At 35.3% G+C, this 12,437-nt stretch overlaps 1 protein-coding gene and 1 long non-coding RNA gene across 2 annotated transcripts in view; one reads left to right on the forward strand and one right to left on the reverse strand.

Moving 5' to 3' along the window:
- The window catches only part of LOC111419241 (uncharacterized), a 39,524-nt gene extending 33,078 nt beyond the window's left edge, over positions 1 to 6,446 (forward strand). The window contains exon 4 of the long non-coding RNA XR_002706928.2: positions 5,577 to 6,446. This is a non-coding gene — a long non-coding RNA (uncharacterized lncRNA). The remainder of the gene's footprint in view (positions 1 to 5,576) is intronic.
- Positions 6,002 to 7,444, reverse strand: LOC111419238 (probable chitinase 10). Its single transcript, XM_023052021.2, has 2 exons — positions 7,369 to 7,444; positions 6,002 to 7,310 (listed from the first exon to the last, which is right to left on the reverse strand). Exons 1-2 carry the CDS (start codon positions 7,373 to 7,375, stop codon positions 6,106 to 6,108), a joined length of 1,212 nt encoding a protein of 403 aa, XP_022907789.2. The 5' UTR covers positions 7,376 to 7,444; the 3' UTR covers positions 6,002 to 6,105.
- Positions 7,445 to 12,437: the final 4,993 nt, after the last annotated feature.

Below are 12,437 nucleotides of genomic sequence, written 5' to 3' on the forward strand. Positions count from 1 at the left end.
AAAATGATAAAGCGCTTTCAAGGAATTTAATTTGATGACACAATTTCCTGCTGTTAACAATAGACCGGCTGAAGTGGTGTGTATAATGTATACAAGTAATAATGTAATGTAATAAGTAATAAGTATGTACACGTGCAAGTAACATATATATTTTTGCGTGGTATCAGAATCCGCGCTCAGAATTGGACCATCACGTCAGGATTTTTACGTCGTGCTTTTTTGGCGTACTTTTTTTTTTAAGTTATGATTGGACGAACAATATTATTTTGCTGTATTCTATCGATTTACTCATATTGTACTATCCGTATTATTTAAAATGCGCTCTCGCATGGTGCAGTATGATTTTTCCATTACAAATTATGGCCATTTTAAAATGACGTAATGAGTGGAACCCAGCATATGGATCAGTACTGTCAGATGCGGGGGACACGCCAGACCGAATTTTGTATTGTATTTAACTTTTATGGAATGTATGTAATTTATGGAACAATGTGGACCATTTTACCTGATACCGTCTTTCCATTTCTTTTATATCTTAATGGAAATGCTCCCCTTGATAATCGCTGACATCACCTAAATTGTCATAAAACCAATGGAAATAAGAATGCAAATAGTGCAACTTCACGCTCATGTTACAACCTAATTTTTTGAAGTTTTCTAGCATCACACCCACTAGCATCCTACAATTAGCAGCTTTATCATTGCCCAGGAAGCCATTGAGAACTGCTTTGAAGCTAGTTCACACATCTCTTTCAATTCTCTAATCTGTGACCCAACGAATACCCCTTCTTTTATTTTAGCATCACTCAAGTTGGGATATTTATCTACGAATACTTAAAACAAGCACCATTTTTATTAAGTGCCTTTACTAACTGCTTCATTATAACTAATTTGATATGAACTGGGAGTAGTAACATCTTTTTCGTATCAATCAATGGATCTTTGAGAATGTTTGAGTCTTTTGCTTCGAGACAAGTACGATTAGGCCAATTCTCTTTAATATAGTGCTATTCCCGATCTCTGCTATCCCATAAACATATAAAACATGGATATTTTGTAAAAACCGACTCTTGTCCAAAAAGCAGTCCAGTTATTTTCAAATCCCCACATATATTCCGTTTGTGTTGTTTATATTATATTGCTTCAAGAATAGTTTTAAAATTGTTGTATGATTCTTTTCAGTGCATGGAATGAGTAATAGGTAAAGAGGTGTATTTATTGAAATTATGCTGCACAACTGCTTTAAAACTTCTCTTAAAGGAATCAATAAACAACCTACTATTTATGGATCATACTCCTAATGCCTTTTGACCCATCACCCTTGAAAAAATTCTGGAACGGTATACTTATCCGTACGGTGCCACTGGTATCTGGTCCACTGAGTCGCCACCAGTATGCTTATCAAGCAAGAAAATCAGCAGAATTGGCTCTACATAACATGGTTGGTAGAGTATCCAGGACGCTCCAACATAAAGAGATTTTGTTATGTGCGTTTTTGGATATAGAAGGTGCGTTCAACAACGCAAAACCACAATCCCTTGAAAGAGCTGCTCTTGACAGGAGAGTGGAAGCAATTAAACGTCTCATTCCACGGTGACACGATACGCTTCAGGCCGGGAGGTGGCTGTCCGCAGGGAGGGGTGTTATCTCCCCCAATTTGCTCCCTTCTGGTTGATGATCTGATTGCGATAGTCGAAGCTGTTGGTGTAGAAATACAAGCTTATGCTAATGACATTGTCGTTATGGTCAAAGGAACCTGTTTGTCGAGGATATCCAAAGTCCTCCAGGTGATCCTACATACCATTTGCGCTTAGTGTTAGGGAGGGAATCTCTCGATAAACCGGCAAAGGACAATTGTTGTGCCCTTCACCAAGAGACGAAAGTTGTATGGACTAATCCGCCCACCTATCCAAGGTGAAGAAATTCATTTCTCAAATGAAGTCAAATATCTAGGAGTAACCCTAGACAAAACCGTTTCATGGAATCAACGTTTGCAGGGAGCTTTGCACAAAGCTAGACTATCCTTGTGAACCTGTCGCAGTATTTGTGGAAAAAATTGGGGTCTTACTCCTGAAAGACTGTACTGGCTCTATGTGACTGTGGTTAGACCTATGATCACATACGGAGCAGCAGTCTGGTATAGGAAAGTCCGAAAGACTTCAGTTATCAGTAAACTTTCACGAATTCAACGAGTAGCTGGATTGGCAATTCCTGGTGCGGCAAGCACAACGCCAACTCTAACAATGGATGTTCTGCTTGGCCTATCTCCTTTGCATTTGCATGTAGAGAAAGTGGCTAGAACTACCATTTACAGATTTAAACAATATGCTCAAAACTGTTCCGACAGGTTCTACCACTAGGCTGCGGAAGACATTATACTGTGCAATCAATGCCGTCAGAGTTGGCAGGATCACTATCAGTGATTAATGCTTGATATCACATTGTACTGCCTGAACGGCAGTCTTGGATCAAAAATGAAAATTCTCTGGTTCAGGCAGATAATTGCATATTAGATGTAGAAGCATCCATATCACCGTTTGAATTATAGTATTTGGAAATTAAACTACTTATACTACGATGATTGTTTATTTGTTAAAATGTCTTTACCGGTTTCGGCACGTTGCCGTCTTCAGAAGACTTCTACAAAAGAACAGAAACAAAATGTATAATATGAATTACCTACAAGATAATAACAACGTGTGGTTAGAATTTTAAACGATTTTTCTTAGGTTAAGTAAATTAAAAAGTTGTTATTCTTAAATAATATCTAAAATCTTAAAACCAGCAAAATAAAAACTTACGTCAGGTTCTCTACTATTAATTGACAGAATAAAGAACCTACCTGATAACTATAAAATCCTGTCTTTTGACATTAAAAATTTATACACCAGCGTACCAGTTGCAGAGACTCTTAATATATTGGAAGATTTTCTCCGAGGAACCACCATAGAGACCAAAGATGTTACCAATGTCATGACCTTACTCAAGCAAAGCACACGCCAGAACTTTTGCCAGTTCAATAATGTTTTTTATAAATACAACGACGGATTGCCCATGGGTTTACCATTGAGTGGTATACTTGCCGATGTGTTCCTCAATAAGATAGAAAAGGAACAAATAATAAACGACAAGAACCCGTACCTGAAAAACATAATGCTCTGGACGAGGTATGTTGATGATATTTTAGTTTTCATTAATGACAACACTATCATACATATCGAGCCATTACATACCCAGGACACATATCCTACAGACTCCAAAAGATTTTCAAACAATTTGACATTAACCTTACTTTCAGAATCAAACATAACATAAAGAACCTGCTAGTGAATAATAAGGACAAAACTGATTTAATGCAGAAAAGTGGTGTGTACCAACTACAATGCGGTTCCTGTGAAGCTACTTACATCGGCGAAACGGGGAGAAATCTAGGACAACGTATAAAAGAACATAAAACCAAAAAAAATTCAAAGTTTGGAACACACATCATTTTCAATAAGCATGACTTTCCAAGAAAATAACAACACCATTCTACTACACCATTTGAGTAAAGGCCCACATATGGAACTACTAGAGACCTACGAAATTAATAAGTTTATTGCTACAAAACCAAACATCACATTACTCAACGAACAATTAACACAACTGAAACCACCCCTCTATAGCTGCCTGAAGGACCCTTTTTTAAGAAATTCCAAAAAACAGGAGAAAAACCATTAAATGCTCCCTACAAATCGACAGATTGAAGTTGGGCACTTCAATGCTGCAATTGTAGGGAGAAAAGCCTTAATGCCCATAGAGCCTTTTCCTTTTCTCATTTTAAATATGTTGTTTTCGATTGTCTTATATTTTATAGCATTTAATTTGTTCGTAGAATTGTATAACGTAGACGTCGAACTATTATTGTCGCTAATGCAGTTTCCCTCTCATGATACTTAACCTTTTCACACACATCCTTTCGCGCCAATAATTAATGTCCGTTGGTGTTAATCTTGTTCTTCAATAAATTGATAATCCGCAAAAATCACAACCTATGTTTGAAATAAATTGTTTTTCGACATTGTAGAGAACCTGACGTAAGTTTTTATTTTGCTGGTTTTACGATTTTAGATATTATTTAAGAATAACAACTTTTTAATTTATTTAACCTACGAAAAATCGTTTGAAATTCTAACCACACGTTGTTATTATCTTGTAGGTAATTCATATTATACATTTTGTTTCTGTTCTTTTATAGAAGTCTTCTGAAGACGGCAATGTGCCGAAACCGGTAAAGACATTTTAACAAATAAACAATCATCGTAGTATAAGTAGTTTAATTTCCAAATAAGATAATTGCATGTTCACAGATGGATCAAAAACGGCGGAAGGGGTCGGAGCAGGAGTATACTGCCAGACACCTCGAATTAAGCAAGCTTACAGCCTAGGTACGTACTGTACTGTATTCCAGGCGGAAGTATTTGCTATTGATGTGGTTGCTAAAATCCTTCTTGAGAGAGGGGTGAAGAACATGACAGTACGATTTTTCTCAGACCGTCAAGTTGCTCTCCAGGCGTTGCAAGCTGTGGAAACGGTGTCGGCTCTGCTTAATGACTGCAACAGAACATTGAACACACTGAGTTGTGATAACAGAGTTTCTCTGATCTGGGTCCCAGGTCACTCTGGGGTTGCTGGCAATGAAGCGGTAGATGAGCTAGCACGAGAGGGCAGCGCTAAAGCGTTTGTGGGGCCAGAACCAGCAGTTAGTGTATCATTTGCGATGGCCAAAGATAGGATTGGACTGTGGGCTGAAGAGAGACTGCGCCTATATTTTATGCCACTGCCTTCTGTTAACCGTATCAGATTCTCGATTTTTGAGTCGTAGTTGATCTATTCAAAAGATTTGAATGACCGTTCACCGAGATTTATGTTAGTTAAAAGCATTGGACAACACGGTGAAATTTGATAACGATATCTATCGGGGCACAATAGATCCTTAGGATCTCGATCCAAGGTTGGTTGGTCCGCCTACCCAATATGTAATCTATGTAATATAGTGTAATGTAATGGGTCATTCAACAGTCCATATTTTTGAACGAGAACACTATTGCATCATTACAATAAATATAGCTGCTACCTGCAGAGAAGAACACAAATGACTTCTCTGGATATCTATACAGAGAGATTCTTCTCTTTTAGTCGTGAACCAAGCGGTTCAGATTTATCTTTAGGTAAACTTAAATCGCTTACCAAGTCATTTAGTGCAGTCTGATCATACTGAATCGGCAGTAAATTAATATCATCGTGCTCATACCGCGTTCACTGTTCAACTTAAAGAGTCATAACTTATGAAGGAAAAATAGTACAACACCATTCAATAACACATTTTGAAGGACAATGATTGTACTGAAATATGTAATAGATAGAATAGAGCAAAAAAGTATTGTGCGTCCGATACATAACTTCAAAAGTGGCCAAAAAGCCATTTTTCTAGTACATAACCTCAAATATCTCAAATCCTGACGTGTTGGCCCAATTCTCAGCTCGGGTTATGATTTTTAGCAGAATATTACATCGGAAATGACTTTCATTTTCAGCCGCTTAACGCTGCTCGGTTTGTAAGAACATCCCGTTGAAACCATCTATAACTACGATATGCCGCTTAGTACATCTCCCATCTCTTCAAGTCCATTTTGAAAATTCACCAAATGCTCAATAAGTGGGCGATAGCTGCAAGGTGAGTCATAAAACAATCTTTACATTTCTTTATTCGATGTCTATTGTCAATACATTTTCTACATCAGTTCGTTTGACTTCATCGTTTGTACATTTTATTTCGTATTTGTTTTTTTTTCTAAAATCACTCTTGATCAAGTAAGGTACACTCTGGAGTTGGTCATTGTTGCTATTTGCGGAGAACATAAGACGCTTGTCTTTGACTAATTTTGATTATTATCCTTTTGGGATTTATGTTATTGAACGTACTAATGTTAATTTAAAAAAATAATGATAAAAGAAAAACTTCATTTGCTACAAGCAGTTTATTATATTGATACTATTAAATACAGTTCGGATATACACATAATAAATTGAATTAGATTTAAGGGAGTCCGACATCAAAAGTTATCATACTGCGGCTGGATCACATCCGGCGTTATTTGGCCAGTCACAAACATCTAAAGTGGGGTTGAAATGTAAACCAGCTGGGCAAGGCATATCGTGAACTGTGCCGTACTTATCGCATTTGCAATATCTTCCACATTCTTCTGGATGAGGGTGGAAAACTGGGATTTCACCTGGAGTGTAGGGGCAGGTTACTGATGTGCATTGTCCACAGTCGGGAGCTTGAGTAGGTTGTGTTGGTGGGCAATCTGTGGGAGGAGGAGTAGTTGGGCAATCTGTGGGAGGAGGAGTAGTTGGGCAATCTGTGGGAGGAGGAGTAGTTGGGCAATCTGTCGGAGGAGGAGTAGTTGGGCAATCTGTGGGAGGAGGAGTAGTTGGGCAATCTGTGGGAGGAGGAGTAGTTGGGCAATCTGTGGGAGGAGGAGTAGTTGTGCAATCTGTTGGAGGAGTAGTTGTGCAATCTGTGGGAGGAGTAGTTGGCGTTACGGGACCACATTCACATCCTGCTGCTTCTGGCCAATCACAAACGTTTAATTGGGGGTTAAAGTGTAATCCATCTGGGCAAGGCATATCGTGAATTGCGCCGTAGTTATCGCATTTACAATATCTTCCACAATCTTCAGGATGTGGATGGAAAATTGGGTATTGTCCAGGAACGTTGGGGCAAGTTAAACCCTCGCATCTGCCGCAATCAGGAACGGTAGTAGGACCACTTGTTGGTGCAGGAGTGGAACCAGGTTCACATCCAGCATCACTAGGCCAATCGCAAACATTTAATATGGAGTTGAAATGTAAACCGGATGGGCAAGGCATATCGTGAACTGCAGCGTAGTTATCGCACATACAATATCTGCCACAATTTGTAGGATGTGGGAAGAACTCTGGGAATAACCCGGGTGTGACCGGGCAAGTTACAGATGAGCATTCACCACAATCCGGGGCAGGGGTAGTAGTGGGTGGAGGGGTTGTGGGTTCGATGGAGCATCTGGCATTGCTTGGCAAATCGCAAATATTTAATTCGGTGTTGAAATGTAAGCCGTCTGGGCAGGTCATAAGTACATTAGATCCCCAGACACAATAATAAAACTTGGTGCAATCCCCACTATCACGCAAGGTATCTACATAGGCATTTACAGTACTTGGACATGTGCCGCGGGGTTCAGCGCCAATTCCAATAACACCCAATAATAATAGAACAGCTTCAATTGCTGTGAACAAAAATTGATTATTAAAAACAATAATTCCTATTATTAAAATTGTTCTCACCTTTCATTGTTGAAGTTAATTGTTAAACAACTGGTAAACTCTGATGTGACTGTAAAATTGGAAGAACTTATATACCACAATTTTTTATCTCATAATTGGGTCAATTATGTAATCTATATCCGGTTTTGATATAATTAATAAGTATTTTTAAAAATTGCCGAAGGATCCATATCTAAAAATGTTAGAAATTAACTGAAAACTGTATTAACAATATTAACTGATAACACTATTTCCTGCTGTTATTAATAGACCGGCTGAAGTGGTGTGTAATAAGTTACCCATATGTATACGTGCAAGTGATAGATATTAAGTTACTAGTTAGGTTGTAGAGAGTTGTTCGTGTGTAGTAATATAAAAGATTTGAATGTTATATTTATTGTGGTGGTAAAATCACAAAACTAAAAACGTAGAATTTGCAAAGGAAGCACATTCCTATTTTATAAAACAATTAAAGTTAATGTGGTAATGTAATGAATTGTGCTTATTGGACAATTATTACAAATTGTGAAACTAGATATTAAGTAGTCATTAATTATTGTTAAGTCAACATGTAAACATCGTACCAATTAATAAAATATAATAAATATTATACTTTGAGTTTCATATAAAACACTTCTAAAATTCATAAATAAAGAGGGTTTATTACAAATTATTTAGTATATAAATCAAATTCCTTTGATACTTTTGATACCTTTTCATACTTAAAATACTTAATAATAATATTTCATACTTAATAATCATATTTATAACTTACAAAGAACGTATCAGAACTGTCATCCCACCGATTTCGTTGCAATATATATATTTTTTTTATACGTGCTAATAAAGAATTATATAATAGAATTATATATACGCCCCAGGGGCGTGTTATAAGGGAAATCGGGGTGAACGGTGTATATTCGCTTGTAGCTTAAAGACAAAAACAGCTATCGAAATGTGGTAAATATAAACTTGTATTCATTTTTAAGAAGCTTTTAAGAAAAGTACCCTGTCGATTTTGGCGACATTAAGTACCCTTATAACACATTTAAAAATATTAATTACGTGTTTTTTAACATACACTTTTGAACAATATTTTGAAAAAAATCGTAATTTAAAATTAATACAATAAAATGAGCTCTTAACATTCAGGGTTGGTTGGGGTTAACTACCCTAACCACCCCAAAATTAATTTTATTCGATTTTGTCGATTTCGTTTCAATTTAGCACGATGATTTTTTTATATGTTAGGTAGTAGTTTTGAAAAAACATATAAGGGTTAGAAGTATGAGGTAGAAAATAATAATTAATTAATAATAATTTACAAACATCTTGAATATAAATTTAATTTTTCTTACTTAAAAGAACTTTCTCTACATGTTTAATTTATACCCACGCACAAAATAAAAAGTTATTTTCACTAATCTTGTTGAGATTACAACATATTTTCGGATGAAAACCTTGTTTCTTAGGCTATCGATGCAGAACGACAATTAAATGGCGTTAGATAGAATTGTTTCTACCAAATATGTATTAATAGACTTTGTGTTAATGGATTGTGTATCAATTGATCTGTCAAATGAGTGAAAGCTCTTTGCAATCTTTATGTTGTAAATATAAATGATAAATAAGTATAGTAGCTTATTTAATAGTAGTTTAGTTAAATTAAAATAGTTATTAAAAAAGACATGGTTACAAAATAAAAATAAATAAATAACCCGTGTGACGATAGCAACAAACTGTGTATTTTACCAAATGACAATTACAACTGACAACACAAGCAATGTTAACCATGTATTTTCTCGTATTAAATCCTAACCTCAAATTGTTTAATTTATACCCACGCACTAAATAAAAAGTTATTTTCACTAAACTTGTTGAGATTACAACATAATTATTCATAATGACACCTATGTGAAGTTAGCCCCCAATTAAACAGAATTTTACATGTATAGTATTTTAATTATAACATGAGAACCAGTGAACCGATTTCGATAAACAATGTCTCATTCGAAAGCTTAATCCTTGGCCAATACGAAAGTGGAAATGCCCGATTGACGATGTGACGATAGCAACGATAGCAACAAACCTTCCAACAACAAATTTTTATCCGCAATTTCCTATCTATTTTATTAGCTGATATCTTTCTTATTATTAGATATAGCAGAACACTAAATGCACCATATGAAAGCTTGATTCCTTCTTTATGAAATCGTCGGTCCTCGTTTGCCGATATGTTAATATTAAAATCAATAAAAGATGAAGAACGACGCTCTGTACGTAAAATAACTTAATATTACCAAACTTCAAGCCCTTGTGAAATTGTTATCAAACCGAATTTTAAAAAACTGTGTTCACAATCAGAAAGAACGCTCCTTCAAATATCTTAATCCGGGTTTTTGTTGGTCAATATCAATTAGCATCATGGTTAAATCACCTTTAATATACATCTCTATATACAGAAACACACGATTGGTGTAATTGGCAAGTACTATAACAATGTGAGCTCCCAGACGCTGCGCAAGTGTATCCGAGTAGACGAATATATATAGACGGTTCGTTATCGGATTTCCTCCAGGTCCCGTTGCTCAGCTGGCTTCATAGGGTCGTACTTACATAATCGCACCTATTCGATAAAATTCCGCCGCCTTATCAAGCTTCTTCGCTGTGCACGATTTGTGGAAAATATACATATCTGGCAAGATTTCCTGGGAGATGACTTTTAGTACGGCCAGATGTTGACATACTACTCTTTGCATGACGCCAGGTGGATTCGATGGATTTGTAACTTTAAATATGCAAAAAAAGTTACCTTTTCGAAACGATACAACCTTACAGCACCTTCCATCTTTTTTGTTTCCGGGTGGAAACGTGCCCATTACACCCACAAGTACCCATCAATTGCATTTCTACCTTAATCTTTTGAATTTCTCCAAAATAAGGTTTATTATTCTTCTCTTTCAGATTTGACCAAAGGATTTGACGAATATTTCACCCTACGTTATGAACTTTTGATGTTAAAACTTTGTAACTACTAAAGGGATTTTCATCAATAATATGTGTTATTAAGTTTCAAAATAACGTTAAACTAACTAATAATTATCCTAATTATAATATTTAAGTGGTTTGAAGTCTTTTAATAACAAATTTTTATTTAACTCTCATGCTCTCTATTTAAATGCGATAACAGATTATAAATATTTCAAATAGATTTTTAGAATCTATTTGTATCTTATATTCTATTCAATTTCTTTTTTCGAATCTATCTTTGCTCCTATCTGGTGACGCTCTTGTACACAGTTAATATACACACAGTCTATGTAACGACAGGCACTTAGTCATTATGACCTATGCGAGGTTAGCTCCAAATTTTCCTAGTCCCCAATTAGATAGGATGTTACATGTATAGTATTTTGATTATAACAAGAAAACCAGTCAACCGACTTCGATAATCAAAATCTCATTCGAAAGCTTAATCTTTGGCCAATACGAAAGTGAAAATACCCGACTCGAAATCTCTCGCGGAGTAATTTCAATGGCTGTACGCACATAATTAGTAAATTTTGAAATCGGGCATTTCCACCTTCGCATTCATTGCAGATCATACTTTCTACCGAGATTTTGATGACTAAAATTGGTCAATTAGTTACGGAGATAATTGATGTGTTTAATTAATTCGTTTGTTATGTTTTAATCAAAATCCTTAAATATTTCGAATCGGGCATTTCGACAACAGCATTCAGCCAGACACAAACTTTCGATTGAGATATAAAACATTAAAATCCGTCAAACTGTTCTCTAATTATAGTCGATTTAGTTTAAATTAAAAATTAATTAATAGCACGAGCGTTCACACGTGCATAAACAACGAGCCGAAGACGGTGTCATTCCGAGGGCTGTATAAACTTAGCAGGAGAGAATTGAAATCGAGTATTTTGTGATTTCGATAGAAGACACTATGACGAATTGAGTGACGTATAGATTTTGATCATCGGGTACATCGTTTACGAGTTATCACCACTTAAAGAAGGTCAATTTTGTGTTATTTTCGTGTATCTTCGCATTATTTTGACGTTTTAGCGAAATTCGAAAGAGTTTTCAAATAGATAGGAAATTGCGGATAAAAATTTGTTGTTGGAAGGTTTGTTGCTATCGTTGCTATCGTCACATCGTCAATCGGGCATTTCTACTTTCGCATTGGCCAAGGATTAAGCTTTCGAATGAGACATTATTTATCGAAATCGGTTCACTGGTTTTCATGTTATAATCAAAATTCTATACATGTAAAATGCTATTTAATTGGGGGCTAACTTCACATAGGTGTCATTATGAATAATTATGTTGTAATCTCAACAAGTTTAGTGAAAATAACCTTTTATTTAGTGCGTGGGTATAAATTAAACAATTTGAGGTTAGGATTTAATACGAAAATACATGGTAACATTGCTTGTGTTGTCAGTTGTAATTGTCATTTGGTTAAATGCACAGTTTGTTGCTATCGTCACACGAGTTATTTATTTATTTTTATTTTGTAACCATGTATACACATGTCTTTTTTAATAACTATTTTAATTTAAGCAAACTATTATTAAATAAGCTACTATACTTATTTATCATTGATATTTACAATTTAAAGATATTTTAGTCGTTTGACAGATCAATTGATACACAATCTATTAACATAAAGTCTATTAACACACATTTGGTAGAAACAATTCTATCTAACGACAGGTAATTGTCGTTATGCATTGATAGCCTAAGAAATAAGGTTTTCATCCGTAAATATGTTGTAATCTCAATAAGTTTAGTGAAAATAACTTTTTATTTTGTGCGCGGGTATAAATTAAACAATTTCAGGTTAGGATTTAATACGAAAATGCATATTTAACATTGCTTTGAACTTCCAAAAAGAAACGTCAAATCGCAACTTTAAAGTGATTTTTCGGTAAGTACTACACTTTTCCGCACTTTTTTTTTATCATTAACACATCTTTTGAGTCATTTTCTACCGATTAAAAAAAAATCATCGATTTTTAAGTGGGACAGGTATTCTTTAATTATTCCAAAATTTATACCATTTTAAATAGTAT

The sequence above is a fragment of the Onthophagus taurus genome, chromosome 7 (genome assembly GCF_036711975.1).
Source record: "Onthophagus taurus isolate NC chromosome 7, IU_Otau_3.0, whole genome shotgun sequence".
In the NCBI taxonomy this organism is placed as follows: domain Eukaryota; kingdom Metazoa; phylum Arthropoda; class Insecta; order Coleoptera; family Scarabaeidae; genus Onthophagus; species Onthophagus taurus.